At 48.5% G+C, this 18,752-nt stretch overlaps 1 protein-coding gene across 3 annotated transcripts in view; it reads right to left on the bottom strand.

The window, feature by feature from the left end:
- LOC105562429 (POU domain, class 6, transcription factor 1) overlaps positions 1–18,752 on the bottom strand; it is a 129,924-nt gene that overhangs the window by 105,928 nt on the left and 5,244 nt on the right. For all 3 annotated transcript variants that reach the window (XM_012013268.1, XM_012013267.1, XM_012013266.1), the window contains exon 2: positions 11,040–11,335. In XM_012013268.1, the coding sequence (XP_011868658.1) occupies positions 11,040–11,306 (267 nt within the window). In that variant the 5' untranslated portion in view covers positions 11,307–11,335. The remainder of the gene's footprint in view (positions 1–11,039; positions 11,336–18,752) is intronic.

An 18,752-nucleotide genomic window follows, 5' to 3' on the forward strand; every position in this document is an offset into this window, starting at 1 on the left:
CGACTTTCGCGCGGGTAAAGGCTATTGGATTTTTTTTCTTATAATAACCAAGATAATCACCGGCTCCGATGTCGAAAGGACGAGACCTGCGCGTGGCGCGGTGAAATTTCTTTAGTTGACGCTCGTATTATTTTAGTTTCGAACGTCCGCGTTACTCCCGTAGATCCAAGCTACCTGACCACGTATTCCTCTTTTCCTTTCCACGAGGCACCGATAGAGAAACGCAAACAGTATGCACGGTGACCTCGCCGTAGGAAGTTTCTAATCCCTGTGGCGGGCTAACGTTCAAATCTACCATGAGCTCGCCTAGCGGATAGTTACACCTCGGTCCAGAGATACAGGTAATGCCTGTTTACAGATATCGGGGCAAACATTAATACAGAGTAGTCTCGGCGCACACCGGAGGATTATATTATTCTTGGGCAGCCGAACGGTCACTAACTTCGCAATGAAATTCATCCTCCAGGCACGAAGATTGTTTCCATATTTGTTCTCCGTTACGTAACGAACACCTTGTAACAACCATAAATGGATCCGAACGCGATAACCAAGTTAATTTACAAATTAATTCCATTATTTACCAATATGAAATTTCGCCCGAAATTTTTACAAAGCCGGGAGAAAACTTACCGCTCTCGTATCCCGTTTGATTAATGCAACGTCGTGCCTGGAGCTCCGAAATTGAATTTTTATAATTGTCCATTTATTACGGTACAGACACTTTTGATAGCTTTAGATGCATCGACATTTCCAATTCCATAATTTAAAAGCAAGCTGATATTTGTCACTTTGTGCCATTATGTATCGGACAGCGATATATTGCGGCTTACATAATTAACGATTGTATTATTTTTCAAAACCACACTTGCGCGCGTGGTAAACGTCGAGCCGGCGTTCGTAGCTTGTCCCTTATAGAAATGCCGATAAACAAGAAATACACGGCCGACACTCTCTTTCGACGTCAACAAAACCTATTTCTTATCATTTGCCTTCCATCCCTTCGTATATGAGACTCGAAGACCAGAGACGAAGGATCGACAGTGACAGTCGCCTCTGAAGAGCGACTGGATGGCACCGACGAGACGCACACTCGTGCAGTATCATCCCTTTCAACCCTGTACTTAGGGTGACCATCTCATTTATATAGTAAAACAGAGTCGCGCAATGGTGAAGCAGGGACGGGAGTTGAGTTTGTTTGTCGAGCAAACGTTTGCCGACGACACCGCCGGACACTGGTGCCTAGCTCGCTCTGGTCCTTGGTACAAGTCTGTCCGGACCACTGGAGGAGGGCACAGGGTGGTGGGAAGGGGTGGGGATTTAATACCATCTCCCAGGATGAACAGTGGTGGTCAAATAACTTTGCCAAGTGATTCTCTGCGACGGTATTAATGTGTCTGGCCCTTTTGGATTTCTGCTCCATCGCGAAACGTCGATAATCTGTGGATGGTATCTTTCGTAGGTCGTCGAACGAGCTCATCGGTTCTGCGACATAAATTGCTTTCGCCTCTCGCTGCCGCTCCCGCTCCGTTCCAAGAATTTTTTATGTTTCGAAACGTATCGAACAAATTACTCATCGGTGTGTCACAGAAATCGCAGTCATACGCATTTCTTTCTTTTTCCTTGTTTTTTTTACTTTACATAAAATTTTAATAGACGAATCTCTTTCAAGATGCCCTTCGCGATTTAAAAAATCGCAATAGCCGTCAGTTACTCGCTCGAGTGTAAAGTGTAGCAATAAAAGCCACTATTGGCATCGTTTCCAAGATACGTGGGGGCAAAGTTTGCACACGCGTGACGGTTCGCGAATTCAAGATTCCATTCGTCTTATTCCAAGATCCAAACATCAAGGTCGTAAATCCATCAATAAATCCCTGCGCCCTCCTCGCGGTGACCACATTTGCTTAGGGATAAGAAGCAAAGACAAGCATACGGGGGCGGAGGTGTAAGTCTGTAGGGCAGTGAGGAATGGCTCGGTCTAGCGGGCCTTTAGCCCCGGCTTAGCATGTACTGGAAACACCATCCCCTATCCTTCGTGTCGGGGCCAAGTTATACCCGCAAACAGTCGTACATTAGTGCCTGCAGGAGTCCTGCAGGATTTATAAGGGGCGCCCGCGGGCGCACGGGAGGCTATGCGGCCGTCTCCCGATGGTTAAAACTAGAAGAGACGAAGTGCGGGCAGGGGTATGGGAAAGCGAGAAGATCCGAGAGGAGGTCAATCCAGCAGAGAGGGCACACTGCTCCGCGGGATTCTAGATAGCCGCGCGTCGACCCGTTGTTCGATTAGTAATGAGCTGAACTTTACGAAATCTGCCGATACTATTTCTCATCACCCATGGCGATTAAGAGGCAGCGAGCCTTCGTTAGGAATTCCATGTCTTATCGACATCTCGAGCGGCACGAGAATTCATTTTGACATTAGAGAATCAAAGTGCAATGCCCCCTCGACTATGCCCAAGTGTTTCCCTGTTTCTGCGCTTTAACGAGCAATTGGCACACGCCAGAAACGGACGAAACAGCAGCGACGAGCTTAAACTCGCTTCTGGAGTCTCTAAGAGTTCCATTCGGTACGTGAGCACGTCGCCAGAGGGTTGGATCGGCTCCGCGAGCAAGTCGGAAGGGGGGAGGGGGAGGGGGAGGGCCCGGTGAAGGGGTTCGGTCAGGGCCGGCCGGTGGAGAGAGAATGGGGCGGTGGGTGGTGTAGCCAGTGGTCAGCACACTTGGCCGACCCTACTTCGCTAACTAGTTTAATGATATATGTTGAGCTACAAGCGCCTTGATTAATCGTTAACTAATGTTGGACCTCGTAGTGCAGCAGTACCAGCACCATCGCCAAGCAGCACCGAGGTACGCAGGGATGGGTCAGGAAAGGGGTGGTGGCGCGGAAGACAGGAAGGGCGAAGGTTTCTACCGCAGCCTTACCCTCGTCGAATCCACTGCTCGTGAATTCGAGCGTGGCCAAACAGAAATCTAATCTCACTCAACGTATAATTTGATTTATGACTCGCGGCCGTGCAGTAACGAAAGAAGAGAGAAAAAAGATCGCGAAGGGGACAACGAAGGAAGGAAGGAAGGAAGGAAGGAAGGAAGGAACGGCCAGTTCCAAGGCGTCGATGCAATTTGTTCAAGTGTCCATCGTTCTTTAGGAAAGGGGCTCGGCGAGCGGGGTGCGCGCACGGTCCGTACGCAAATTTACGTCTCGCGAGATACGTCCCAAAACCCTCCTCAGCCTCCTCGAATTGAATTAACTTGGCGTCTTCCCCCGTCCATATTCCTGAGCTCCGCACGTGGAACATTGGTCATCCCTAATTCGCTTATGGCCCTCGATCAATTAAGTCGTCGGCCATTCGCGCAAATCCCAGTGACCCTCCCCCTTTCCTCCAGTCTGCCCTGTACTTGCTCCAAGATAAAGCTCTCGCTACGCATTATAATTGAATACGTTTACCATATATGTAAATCCGTGGACGTCTTGTATCGTTGTACGCATTTTTGTTTTCTCAATAAACCGACGGCTCTGACGATTGATTTGTCCGATATAAAACACTTTTGTTAGACTGAACGAAATATGTTTTAACCATCGTCGTAAAATATAGACTTCTTTGAAACTACAACTATTCCAACGTGACGCAACAGAGCATTTACGTGCGTCGAGTTTGCGAAAGTTTATGTTAAATGCAAAAACGACGGTCGATCGATTGAGAAATCGCCGATCATAGTTGGAGTACACCAGACGAATGCGGTTAACGTATCACGTTACCGAAAACGTTTCATTCGCGGAGAAGTGCAACGGTAGGGGAAAGAGGAGGAGAGGGTAGCTCAGGGATGCAAGACACCGTGAAATTACCAGCGGAGTCTCCCATCCCCAGAGGGGTGGGTGGGCGGCGGAACGGACTCTGTCCACTCCGCGCCCTAGGAACCACTGTCCAGGCGGGTATTTGTCTTGTCTCCTTGTTTATGAGATCCAACATTGTTATTTGGCACCGCACCGGGGAGTTCTCGGTGCCATGCGGCCGGTAGTTTCCGGCGAGTTTCCTACTTTAAAAGGCCGCGTCCCGGTGCGCGATTACGTTCTGACTTATCCGCGGTTCTTCCCGCCCCACGATCGTCTTTAATCAAGGTCCGCCTGGACACTCGCGAGATACGATTAAACTTTGCGCCAGCAACGCTAGACGATGTAAAGTTCGGGCCTTTCGGTCATACGGAATCAAGTTTTTCGTAATGCAGGAAAATCACGCTCCGGGCCGAGTCAAGTTTAACGATAATCAGTTTTTAATGCCGCTACTTAACGAGCGTCACTTAACTTGACGCGTGCGTCTAAAATGTGCAATTTAATTAAATAATTCCAGCGACAATTTCGCTCTGTACCAATGTTGGAAATGAGCACTGTTTTTCGCTCGCCGTTCGTGCTAGGGAATAATATTATATTAGAGCGTGCTTAATCGTGACAACGCATTAACGTATTACACGCGAGTTATCAGCAGTGCGGTCCATTCGACCTAAAGTATTCTTAATAATGATCGCGCTGGCGCGAAATTTCTCCGGAGCATTATCGTTGGGTCAGGCAGCATTTTCAATTAAATTATCCGCTGCAATCGCGGCACCTTATCGTAAGTATAATATATTCTCGATTGTGCGGCGAACATCGAACTGCTTCGGACAATGGCGCCATACAGGAGCAAATTGCAATTACATTTCCGTTGTGCTTAATGTTACCCGCAAAACTTGCTCGTCGCGAAATATTCTTTTAAATCAGTCGAGATAATGTTACCCGCTTCTCATCTACCCAAGTTATCCGTTTAGGAGTAAAATACTTTTCTCCTTTCGCAAACTTGCTCATGTTTCGCCAACGGAACGAAGACTACGCAGCTATAAGTATCGATATCTGCCGCAATAACGATAATATTATTGGATAAATAAGCGATAAGGTCCGACGGAGGCAAGATAATTGAAATTAATCAACCGAGAGAGAGGAAAGGGAACAATGCTGAGAAACAATCATTTTTGTCGCGCGATTGATCTACCTGCTACATCGAGGAAGATTACCAAGAAATTTGGATCCGCTAGTTTTATCACAAAATTGAATTCTTTCTCTTTCAAATTCAATCACGATATGTAATTTTCATGAAACAACGTTACTCTCTAAAAATGAATCGATGAATTATCACTGAAAGCAGTGAATAGTCACTGATTTACAGTTACAAGTATACCACTGCGATTTTCTGTGGTATAGAGGAAAGTACTCTATTATAAGATAGGTTTCTAATATGAGAGAGCAGGTTTTCAACACCCAAATTCGATCACGAATCTTTTTTTCGCAACGATTACGCAATCTAAAAGTGAATTTTCCACTAAACAGATTTCGCTCCAAGGGCAATAAATTCATCGTGTAATAAACTGATGATGCGTATTGATTTAACAGAAACCCCGCTATCCCATATTAGAATTGTATCTAATAATAGGGAACTTTACTTATAACTTCAAATCAGTGACTATTCACTGTTTTCAATGCTAATCCACTGATTGGCTTTTAGAGAGTAGACTATTTATTGCGATGAATATTACCACACACCCACAGAAAAAATTTCCGGATCCAATGCTATTACACTTCAATGTATCATAAAATAGGGTCGACATAGTCCTAATCGTATTTATTATAGAGAAAGAAATATTTTTATCTTAAATTAAAAATTCTAAACTCTGGAATAAACTGATAGTATGTACCGTCTTTTGTCGAATATCGTGGTGCCAAGATGGAGGGAAAATTTATTCTAAACAAGAATATATAAACTTACAATTTTTATAAGTTACTCTTGTCTCAATATAGTGAGCCAATCTTTTTTAATTCGATAGACGAGAATAAGAATTATTACTTTGATTTTGATATTATCGTATTTTTCTACTAAATGAGGTTGTGGGAAATATAAATGCGTCAAGAATATTTTTGTCTACAGAAATCCTTTCCGAGGGTGCGTGCTTCGGTGGTCGAATTGGTAAGACGCCTAGTGAATAGGGAGGCCCAGATTCGAACCCTGGCTGTTTTTCGCAAATTCAAATCAAAATTATTTAGATCCCGTCTCGGTTTTCACTCCTTCATTCGTATCTGCGATTTCACACTAGAGTCTTACGAATTTATTATTTGTTTGAATTCTAAACCGATATTTCTACATAAATTCTTAGAACGACGTCAAGAAGACGCACACCGCAATTAAAGTAGGCCGCGCAATGGACGTAACATATGTTTCCAAGCGTGGACGATTAGGCATGTAGGTTACTTGACGCTCGTCAAACGACCGAAAGAAACGCCCTTCCTCCTTCATCGAGCAGGACGCCCCGTCCGATTGCCTGACGCGGACGGCAAATGCGAACGGATTAAATCCGTTAAAGCCACATTATACCTTTAAAAGTGTACGCGATAAATGCGTTCGTTACAAAAACTCGTCAGCGAGTATCTCGCGACGGACGCGGAACTGTCGCGAGGGGGATGAACGTGGGAGGGGGGGGGGGGGGAGAGGGGGATGCAGAGGGTGCTGCGTCGGAATCATATCAGGGTGGAGATTGAACGAATGACACCGTGAGCAAATTTCCGCGATCGGTAGAACGGCGAAAGCGAGCGTCACCCTCAAAGAGCGTCCGGCAATTAATTTTACAAGGGCGCAAAAGGAAGCAAAAAGTAAACAGCCCGGCGCGCATCCCGGGTCCATCGTCGCGACGATGGGTTTTATATCTCCGCTAGTTGTCAGGCCAACGAGTTCTGCCTCGTTGGCCACCGCGTATAATGTCCACCGTCAATATAAGCTGTCGGATGCTTTTTCCTAAATTGACAGATTTTCAATTTAATCAAGTTCCAATCTAATGGAAAAATGCCCGATCTATCGGTCGCGCGAGTAAGTGCGCGCGCACACACATGCACGTCGAGCGCGTATGTGTGTGTGTGTGCGTGCGTGTGTGCAGACGGGGATGACATACACACCGAGAGAATGTATGGCCGACGCGCGCGGAGGGGCCAGATTGAAATAATACTTTTATGTTTAATCGCAATCGAGGAGCCTGCCCGGCGACGACGCGGAACCACCCGCCGATCTCCGAGATTAATCTATTGATAAACATTCCATCACTCCGCGAATACCATGTGAGAGAAATAGACGAGCCATCGATAGAATATCTCGGCGTTTTATTCCCTTTACTTCTTCCACTTTTTTTTCTCTCATTCTTCTTTTTGCCACCCATTTCCACGTTCGTCGTTCTGACCACGTTGCTTTACGGACGATCGCCCGTCAAACGTACGTTTTTATTAGCTAAATCTTTTGCGACCGGCAAGTATAATAATGCGTCGCAAAACTGCGGATTTTCCGACGAAAGCGCGACTGCCCCCCGAGTTTCCTTCGTTCCCGGCGCTCGTCGGCGCGACTGACCGCGAGCTCCATGCGCGCTCCGGTCATCACGTCGCAAGGACCGTTTGCTCGTGCAAAAACGTTATCTCCGAAATTAGTGGAATCGTCGGGTGACTTTCGTCGCGCCGATATCTGCTGTGGCAAAACCACAGTGCGACGCGACAAACGGTCTTTTTACGATCGATCGAGACGCGGGACATCTCGGCGAGTCGAATGCCGGGGCTGCTGCGCGAGACGACTGCCCCTCCGCCCGATTCTGATCGGCGCGCCGGCCGCAGAGACCTACGCGCGGGTCTCGCTTAACAATAATCATAATAATTGTGAAATCCGATCGAAATGCAATTGAGTCGCTGAAATGAGCCACCGAGGTAATGAGATCCGAGCCGTCTGGGCGTTTGCGACTCCCCTGAATCGTTTACCTTCAATCACTTTCTTGACAGATGCATTTACGGCCGGGACCGGTGGCCATCAAGCTGGAATGCGCCTTAAGGCTGGTTACGGCGTATCGATCCATCGGACGGTCAACGCGCCGGATTCAGCTACGTGAAATTTGCGTCTTCGGATTCGAGAGGGTCTGGATAGGGTCGCTGCCTCTGCGGCAAAGCCTGTAGATGGTTTAGCGGCTTCTATCGTGTGACCGGCGAAATCTTCGGGACCACGAGTGGAGGAATATTCGTGACGATGCATCCGTCGAGCGTTTAACGGTTTCCGGCCCGCAGATGTGTCTGTGAGATACGCGAATATTTGCATATATATGCACATTACTGCGGTCCTCGCGGATGCGAAGGGTGCTCGATCCGTTTCGAGCTTGCGCTCCTCCGGCGTCCCGCGCGGCATGCCCGTATTTTTACATCGTATACTTAACGCGTTACCGAGATCCATTCGTCCCTCCGTCAGTTCAATTACTCGCCGAACAATTTCGAGGCGAGAATATACGCACCCGGTTCTTTCGCGACCCCCTTTCAGCCGACGTCTCCGTTCGATCGCGCGGACGACCTTGCGCGTCTCGCAAAATCCACTCGCTCGCTCCTTATATCCTTATACTTGTTAGCGTCGCTGAATATCCATTATTCTCTCGAGAAAGAGAGATATTCCGCAATTAAGAGGAACGGCTAATGGCACTGAGGGGGTCGTTAAGAATACCGCGTTCAAAGGTCTAATAATTTATGATCGTCGAACAGAAGTTCGAGCGACTGCGGAACTCTACGCGGAGTGAGCTGCCCGCGATGAAATCGCGGATAAATTATTCCGCTGATATAACACCCGCGCGCGTCTCCGCATATCGAACGATTCCGCGTCCAAAGTGCGAGCGATCTGTATGTCGCTGACGCTGCTGCCGATCGAGAAAATTGGCAACAGTCGTGGGGGATTATTTTTACGCGCGGAATCAACGGACGGTGATCGATCGGCGCCGGGGAATTCCTTCTTTTCGTCACCGCCGCGTCTCGCCGCGCGGAAACGCGGACGGACGTTATTATCCGCGTCCCGCTGTTACGTACACACACCGACGGGGATCTTTCTTTTTGCCGGGCGCGAATAAAACATTCCTCCTTCTTTTGCGCGTAAATTGCACGCTCCCTCCTCAGACGCGCGCCGGGCATTAAGTCCGCGCGCGCGGAGTCCGGCGTGGATACCGTGTTTGCCGACGGGATAATAGTGTAATGGATGGACAGGGACAACGAGCTCTAAACGGATGAGACTACCGTTTTCGAGACTCCAGCCGAGACGCGCTGTCGTCGTGTCTAGCGTCGCTTAATTGGCATCATTGTCGAATTCTTCGTAGAGTCCAATTCTTTACGGTTAACAATATCGCGTGGCTCGTGTTCTGGCAATTAAGATCGTAGAGCGATGGACTTCATTACGTCGTTATCAATAAAGCGGTTTGCGCGCGACGCCAGGAATCTGCTAACGGGGACAGGCCTGCCGATTGCTCATTTTCATATATTTCGATCGCGACGTGTCTCTCGCTGCGCTCCGTTTTTTGAAACCCGGCGACGGGCGACCGCGAGTCGATAAGCGAGAGTTAATTGTCGCAAAGGAAAGACACATTTGACGACCAGTAATCCCCCTGGACGCTTGTTTGCCGGAGTCTCCCTACCGGCTAGTCCGATGCGCAAGCATCGACGGAACTGGTCACCGTTCATTGAAGCGGGTACACGTATAAGCTACGTGCAAATATTTTCCGCTTTACGATCGCGCAGCTGGAGAAGTCAGGATTTCCTCGTAATACTTTACCGCCTCGTTCCAACGACTTACAACTACCGTTGCTTACAACTAATTTCGCTACGCGAGAAATAATTATACGACCGATTTATCAGTTTCAGTAATGGCTTTTCGCTCAGCTTGTCCACGTCTCCCGATCGAAAGAGTCCTTCCTAATTTTTATCTCCTCCCCGCATTTCTCCGCGCGAGCAAGTTTCGCGTTACAAATGCCGATAGTTTCGCATAATTAGCGGTAGCAATTATAAAATGCAATTTAACGTCACATTCGAACGCCGAGGATCAAGCAGGTTCGATCGAGGAGAGAATCGGGAAATCATCTTATTTCATTATTGGAAAATGTAAAAATGGCCGTGTAACACTTAGAAAAAAGAGCATGTTAAGGGCCTTGATATTCCGCCTCTTCAATTTAGCCACGATTCTTGTCATTATCTCTCTGTCAATTTCCGGTAAGTGAAAAACAAGCGTTGCGTTAATAATTTACCTTTCTGTCAGTTTGCAGTCGTTTCGGTGTAACATTACTCGTTTCTAGCCACGAGATATATCGCTCAAAAGTATGCAATTAGTAACCAGACTAACGGCTTTCTTTTCGAATAGCTGCTCGATGCTGTCGCACTTTGGGCACGACAGAAATCTGTCTTACGCACTACGTAAATCGTGCGTTATATAACTCCACGGCGAGAATTTTGATTCCCAGACATTTGAGCGCGAATGTTACGTAATCTCGTGATGTGAATAATCGATGCACGAAATTGCCATCGGCTTGGTGTCCGGTGTCTACATCGCAAGATCGAATGCTCCGAAAAAAAAAGAGTATTTTAGAAGACGAGAAACACGCGTCAACGAACGAGATCGCATCATCTACGCGCAAGTCACTCGGATGCGCTTCGTTTTCTACGTTAATCTTACACAGATCTTATACAGAGAGAAAGAGAGAGAGAGAGAGAGAAAGATCATTGGCCGATTTGGGTTGAGATGCGTCGTGGCGGCTACTTAACCGCACAATTGCTTGTCATTGACACACAAAACCGTTAGTAACGAGTGCGACGACCGTCCCGATCGTCGCGCGCTTTAGCGCTGCAGCGATATCTCGATCACTTCGGCCCGAGTGTGGGTCGGGCGATCGCTTATCATCGCTAGCCGACAGAAATAGGCCGTCGGTAACTTACGTAGTAATTAGCTACACTTGCTACATCAAGCTAAAAGATAGACTACGCCGAAATGGTTTGCCAGGCACTGCGCGCTCGTTCTTTTCTTTTTTTTCCTCTTTGCGACAGTAATGGTTAGCGCTTGTCATGCAACGTGTTGCGATTTCCGGCCGGCGTCGCCGGTAACCGCTCGGCGAGCAAAACACAGATCGAAAATGAACAATCGAAAGCAGTTAACCGATTCCCAACATCAATAATCGACGAGAGGGATTTCTGCGCTTACCTCGCTCTTGAGATTCAATGGCACATCGCAGGGGCCGTCCAGCTCTGCCTCCGCTTTCACCTGATGAGACAGCATACTGTGGCTGTGCCGGGGCGGTACGGCGGTCGCCAGCATGTTGGAATGCTGCAGATGTTGAAGACGAGACTGGAGATGGGGCTGGTGGTGATAAGGCGACGACAATTGGGTGTTCAGAGTGCGAAGATCAGCTGGCGGGGAAGCGGGCGCAGCAGTACTGCTCTGTTCCTCCTCGGCCGAACCCTCCGCCATGTCAGCCTTGCATCCCGGGGACTCGTAATCTGCAAATCGACCAAAACTCTCGGAGGACCGTTCTAATAGCGGCCGCGCCGCCGCGCGAGCCCTTGGCACGACGCAATCCCATTATAGCGCCAATATAATTCGCGCGTTTCGATTCAATAGCGCGAAACGGTCGCGCCGCGCCTAATAAATATAACCATCGCGCATTTTCCAATTGATGTTTTGTAAATCTGACCGAACGTAATTGCGGCATTACGCAATCACGTACGAGCGATTTCCATCGTTTACGCAGCGCGAATGATCTCTACGGGACGATTACACGGATATCGTTATGTATATCTCGTTACGTCGCTACTTGATTTAATACCTGGAAGAAAAAAAAAAGCAGGGGCCACTACTGCACGCGCTACGTTTCTTCAATAAAAGACTCACGGGACGCAACTTGCCGCGAGGGATGAGGAGCCTTGTTAAACGATCGATATCAATTCGGATTGCTTTTGGTTTTTCGAGAACCGGGGGAGAAAGACGACACGCGAGATGCTAATTAAACCGGCGCGCCGCGGCGCGGCGCGACGCGCGGTGCCGCATCGGCCGTATCGAACGGCGGCGCGTGCAGCTGTTAAGAATGCAGACGCTGGAAATTAGAAGAGGCCCGTTCATCTTCCAACTTCAAAGCAAAAACATTTGGTTGGCGCATCGGACGGGAGAGCGGGAGAGGCGCCGAGGGAGGTTCAAGAATAAAATCGCCGCGACTAACGGCCCGCAGACCCCCGGCCCTCCGCCCCGCGTTTATCCGCCTAATTATTTTTATCTAAGCGTTCAGTTAGTAAGAATTCAAGGGCAATGAAATCACTACCGTCTGGACACGCCATTCCCTCGTCGCCTTCTGCTCGCGTCCGTCCTCCCTCCGCCACCGCCGCCTGCCTCGTCGCGCCGCGGCGGTCGTCGTATACTTGGTGAACGCAACTAATAACATCTGCTTCTATTTTTGCGCTGGCCCGAGTCCAGCGCTTTACTTTTTAAAAGCCGCGCGCCTATGACGAACGGCTGGATGGATCATCGAGCGGAAGCCCGGGCGTGGGGGGCCGAGAGTGAAACGAGCCGGTTATTCTGGACAAATTATTGTCAAAGGGCGAGAAAACACCTTCTGCCTGCGAGCTACTTTGTTCCTCATAAAAGGCGTTTTATAATGGCCATCGTAAAAATATTTGATGCCGTGCTTTAAAACGGCGGCGTGTTTATAATAAAAGCGTTAGGTCGCTGGGTACCAAATAGACCGCTCACAAGTGCAAACTCTCGCGTTAATGTCGCCCGTTCCCTTGTAAATACGGGTGTCCCGACGTGCCCGGGTCGCGCGTCGCGGCGTCCGCTTAGCGGCAATTGCGAAAACTGCTCAAGATGCCGAGATGATTGAGCGAGGCCGGGTGAAACAGGCGTCCTCCTGCCGACGTAGCCGCGGACTGCTGTGCCGTCGATTGCTACGGCTTTCGACTCAAAGCGACGTACGCCATCCCTCGCGGACCAGAAAGTGAGAAAAATGAGCAAGATTTATCTCTGCGCCCGCTCGACAATGTCCACCTGTTCTTGCCTTATTTTACCCATCGCGCGAGCGCAGTCATCTTGAACATTCGCAAATTCAAGTTTCCCCAACAAGAGTAAACCGAGAATTATCTTTTTCTTTCAACGGACGAGAAATAAAACATTTAAGAGAGCAAGGTTTCCTTTCCAATGTCTATCTGTCGATTTCTAATGATTTTCTCTCGCGCACAATACGATCCCTTAATTTCTCATGTCAACGTTCGTACAAACAAGTTCACTAACTGGACAACGAGATATCTTTAAATATAATAAGACGGTCAACTTTTTAATAGAAAAATTATTTCTATATGCGTTTATATATTACATCGTGGTAATTACGGCTTGTACGTAATATTGTGGTAAAACAAAATTATTATATTCTAACAGTCACCGTATTTGTCTCGCATCAATTAAAACGGCAAAATAAGCCAGCCCAGCATGCAGGGACCGCTGCTAGGCGAAGAGATCGCATCGATCATCGCTACGAGGAATTAATTTACGCAACGTGCAACGAGAGGAGCTGTGCCGCTAATTAAGCTGATTAATAAGCATTATTCGATTTTTGTGCCACGGGAGCGACTGTCGATAAATGGGTTGCAAGTGAATTTCTTCATCGATGTCCGTCTCAAAGACAAAATTGTCATACGTTAATTCCGCCCTTAGACACAATCTCGTTTCAACGAACAAGTCGATACGCGAGTGCATTGGAATTAATTACACTCGAAGATCCTCGCGGTAAAGTAAAAAAGTCTTACTTTGTACGTATATAAAAAAAAAACTGGCCAGAGTATTTAATCTCTCAACATTTTGCCCCCATTCTCCCCCCGCCGGAGCAGGACTATATGCAACCTATCTTTTTTCCGTTTGCAGTCATTAATTTCCGTCGGAATCATATTAATCGCTGTAGGGCTGCGCCCGTGAAATTACTAGACGCTTTAACCACCGGCTGTCCAAACCGAATTCGTCCGCAGCGATTATTATATCGCGTCCTGAGGTCTAATGCCGGGTATTCCGAAAGCTAGCCAATTAGTATCGTCGATTTGGATGCTTTAATGAGAGTGCGGTTTCATTAGCGTATCGCATCGCCCTCACGGTTCGTGATTTGTGAAATAGAAGAGGAATTCTTAACCGGACGAAGATATCGCGAGTGATTATAGCGCGATCGTTCAAACGTCACCATAGCCGACCGTTTCAAAATTGGTACCCTCTGATCGTGCGACCTTGAAAAATGCTTTATTCACGATCGAGATCGCATATAAATCTTTCGAAAAGGGGAAGAGGCCGCGCCCGCAGGGTATTCTTTTGCAAGATATTCGACACAGAAATTAAATCGGGCATTCCGCACACACGGGCGATATTTTACGTTCCGTCCAGACTGATCCGTTGAAACCTACCGATTTCTCCCGTGAACGATCGAGTTGTTTATCGGGGCGGCGAGATGATTCTCCTTTCGCGTCGCGTCGCCTTCCTCGCCGGAGAAGCCGCCGTTCCCGGCGCGGCTCCTCCGGTGGTAATCACTCGCTGAATAAACGATGAAAGTCCGTGTAATAGGACGCGCGATTAATACGCCAAGGCGATTGATATGAGAATCACTCGAGGTTCTCCGAAGGCAATTAAAACGGGCGCGTTACGCACGACGCTGTCATCCGATGGGACGCGGCGCGACGCGACGCGCTCGTCCCTATCCGCGCGAGGAGTCTCTCGAGGACTGGCAGTCATCCACCCTCGGGAGGGTTGCCCTCGGGCGACACCCACCGTTTCCCTTACGTTCCTCCCTCTCGCTTTTTCTCACGCCAGTCGGCCCGCGTCTTTCTTCCGCGTCCTGCTCTTAGCCCGCGGCACACGTCGCTATTTCGCATTATAGTCCTATAGCCGGCATCGTCGTAGTCGTCGTCGTCGTCGTCGTCGGCGGCGGCAGCGACGACGACGTGGAAGCAGCGTCAGCGGCAGCGTGCAATTAAGGGGTTGATTGATGTTAATTCAAAGGGTAATTAAGAATGTTGCGCATAAAAATTCAGTAATTTATGGTCATTGGGGATAATTATATGTTGACCAGCTTGTAATTGCAAGCGCTTCGTGGTATAGTGCGCCGTGTACGCGCCGAGGGTTCGCGGGTAGCTACCTAGCGCGCGACGGGAATGTATGAGTGCGAGCGGACTTCTCGGAGCATGTGCGGGCGGGGATATACGGTCTCAAATCGCGGCTTATTATAGGGGCCAGTAGATAAGGTGGGTTTAGAAACAACCGGGCGCCTCTGGCCAGCAGCTAGTTTCTACGTAGCCGCCGACATTCTCCTCTTGATACGACCTGCCGCTCCGGGCTATGGAGGTGTGTATAAACCACCGTAGCCTCCGAGGCGCTCGCGATTTACGAGGCCGATTCCCGACCGCCAAGACGGCGGTTTTAGAATTCTAGGCCCGGTCCAATTCACGCGCGGCGCGGCTCGACGCGACGCGACGCGACGCACAGATCGCGATGCTGCGCGTCTGTCTGGGGTGCGCTCCGCGTGCGGTGTTCAAGCCGTCGCTATAAATAACCGGGATGCGGATAATCGCCATATGGCCACGCATGCAGCGAACCACCGACGTCGTAGCAGTGGCGATGCCTCGCTTTCGATTTCCTGGTACGTGTCTATTCGTCGTGAGCTTTTCGCCCGATCCGCGAATTGCGCGTCGATATTTCCAATTTCGTCCCTCCAAACGGTGACGCGGAACTCGAGAATCCTCCGGATCGCCTTTGTCCGATCTGAAGACTCTCGGTAACATCGGGCCGATCAACGGATGAGATTTTTATTAGGGCGATGTGCCGCACGCGTCCGCCGGTAAAGAAATCACGAAAACCGCTTTCAATCTTTCGCGAAAACGGCTTTACAGAATGACTTGAAATTTTCGCAGTCAACGTCTAATTAATAGGGGAACAAAGTGGTTCTCCGCGTTTTTCTTGATTCAGAAAACAAAAATTTAGAGATTTTGTGTGGTAATCGAAACTGTAATTTCTCGGTCAAAATCGGGAAAAATGCGGAGAACCACTTTGTTCCTTTATTAACCAGACGTCGACGGTAAAGGTTTCAAGTCATTCTGCAAAACCGTTTTCGAGAAAACTTGGAAGCGGTTTTCACGATTTCTTTACCGGCGGAAGTGTGTGACGCGTCGCCTTAAGGACAAAAAGAAAATCCCAGAACGAGTCTGTGAGTTGTGTTTATCGATATGGATTGAGAGGGTGAACGAGGCGATAGGAGAGCGTGTGGTGGCGTGGGCAACCCTCTTACTTAAAACATCGCCAATAAAAAGATCCCAGCGGGACCAGTTGGCAACCGCCCATCGCGACATTGTCCTTGCCGAGTCCTTTTTTTTCACGATCCCGTAATCGACCGGGCGCCCTAATGGCGAGGCATAATCGTGGCTTTGTGGCGTCTAACCAAGCATTAACGCTAAAGAGAAGTAAGAAAGGAGCTTGCGCGCGCGCGCGCACGTGAACGTGCTCGTGTACGGTCGATTTGGATTACACGATGGATACTCGCGCCGGTTCGCTACGATCGAGCAATAAATGCAATATAATAAGCGTACGATAGATTAAACCGCTTCGTGCTACCCTTCTGTAAAGCAGTTTCGCTTCACCAGCACGAGCGAGCATAATTAAGGCGAGCGTACAAAGAATCCCGGCCGCATCCGTGTTGGTTAATTCGCATCGACCTTTAACTCGCGTACGTACATAGGCATATCGGCTAAGGTAATGGCCGTTTCGTGCGATACCATTCTGTCAGAAATCCGAGGGGCTTTGTCCCGAGTCACGAAACGCAAGGATTAAACTGAACAGCGCGCCGTTAATGCGACTGTGCGAACGTTTCGTCGAGATTGACGCCCCGGCTGCGGAGTGTGCGTGCACCCGTAAGAGCGTGTGCGTGAGCGCGTAACGCGCACATCGGCGGCCGCGAGAGTGCCCATAAATCGGCGCCGAAGGGGTTCGGCATCAGCACGCGTTATCCAAGACGCGATATTTTACGCCCTCGTCGGAATTCCCGCTGTAACAAACATTTTGCATTATTCCGGCGAAACTCTTTTTCCGAGACGGTAATCGAAGCGAAAGCTAATCCCGTACACAGAAATGAGTTCAGCGCGCGAAAATAGAACTCGTACGCGCGAAAAGGTACCGCCAAAGACGGAGCGTCCGTTATTAATTCGTGTCACTTGAATTCAAAGTGCCATTTCCCCGCTTTGTTCAAGAAAACGGCGCCCATCGACGTCGTGTCTCGCGCGTATCTGATAACGAGTATCACTTTACGCCGCGCACATAAAGCTGGGCACCGCGCGGCGCAAGAAAGAGACGCCTAACGGTTCCCGCGCCGCCGCGATCGTCGGAGGCGCAGGAAGAATATTTTACGCTTTACGGCGCCAGCGTCAGTCGAGGTTTCGCCGGATAAAAAAAAAGTGTCAGCTCTCTCGCTGGCTAAATCAGAGCCCCGAGTGCATTAAACTCCGAATTACCACAAATAGAACTTTAACCGCACATGCCCATTATAATGGCACCCCCCGCTGAAGATGTATTTACGTACTAAACCGTCTTCCCCGTGGCTCACGCTGAGTTGTCGGAATTAACATCTGGCTCCAAAAACACGCTACTCGGTTCATCGGATCCCTTTTTCTCATTCTTACAGGCTAACTGTTCCGCCAGAAGCGCTCACTCGACTCCGGCTCCCGATTATTTGCAGATAAATGCGCAATTCTTGCTCTCAAAATGGCTCAATTGTTCTTAGCTATTACGTAAGGGACGAAACGGTTAAACATTGTTACGCGGTAGAGAAAATTGCACGTAATTTTCAAAGAACAGAAAGAAAAATACGAGTGGTCATTTAAGGGATTTGCAGAGAGCTGTTTTCGATTCGTTGGTATTTGCTCCTCGTTTGCAAGAGGAAACGCTGGTAGCGTGTTGGAGACAGAATGATTTTGAAAGTGGTTTTACATGTAAATTAGGTCTATTAAAATATCAGAATATAATTTAGCCGACATTTAAAAACACGAGGGCTGGGGCAACTCTCTATCCGTCAAATCGTAAGCCGCTCCGAGCTATTACGTGCGTGCGTGTTTCTTCATGAATTATTAGAATTAATGAGCTCGCGCACACGTTGCTTTCTTTCTACAATGTTTTGCGAAGGCCAATCATAAATATACCGGCGGGGGAATTTCGGAGTAACAAAGCAACGTTACGTTTTTTTTACGCCGCAAAATTTCTTAGGTCATTAACGTATTTCGCGCATTCACTATAATATAGAATCAAAGTTTTACAGTAATTTCGCGGCGATTTTAATTGCCAGATTCTTTCGTTTCGTGTCAAACCGCGTCGAACGAGCATAATTTTATCGATATTTGAGGTGGTGCCCGTATTCTAAATAGTTACCGCAATTTCTCTATTGTCGAACAATAACAGTGGTATTTGCGAAAATTAAGAGCTCGACCTGTCGTTTGCCGCATATGCGTGTACAAAGAATTGATAGTAGGCTAAAAGAAATTTTGTATACTTGCGAGTTACACGAGCAACAAATAATCGTTACCGCTAGGCAGCAGCGTGTGAAACGACGTAGCACTTCACACTTGACGCGTCGAGTTTACAGCAAAACTTTCTTACCCGAAATGATTTCCAAGTCGATAATCGATGAAGATTCTCGGGCGGAAAACAGAATAGCGCGACTATAAAGCGAACTGGAAGTGGGTAAAGTTGTAGAACGAAATGTTATCGTGCGCCGGATTGTCGGCAGGGGTTGAGCCGGGTGAAGGGGAAGCCTTGAATGGGGAAGCCGACGAGAGCGGGAGCAAGGGTGAGAATAAGGGGAAAGGGAGAAAGACAGAGAGAGAGAGAGAGAGAGAGAGAGAGAGAGAGAGAGAG

The sequence above is a fragment of the Vollenhovia emeryi genome, unplaced genomic scaffold (assembly GCF_000949405.1).
Source record: "Vollenhovia emeryi isolate VEMERY1.0 unplaced genomic scaffold, V.emery_V1.0 DF939188.1, whole genome shotgun sequence".
Classification (NCBI taxonomy): Eukaryota; Metazoa; Arthropoda; class Insecta; order Hymenoptera; family Formicidae; genus Vollenhovia; species Vollenhovia emeryi.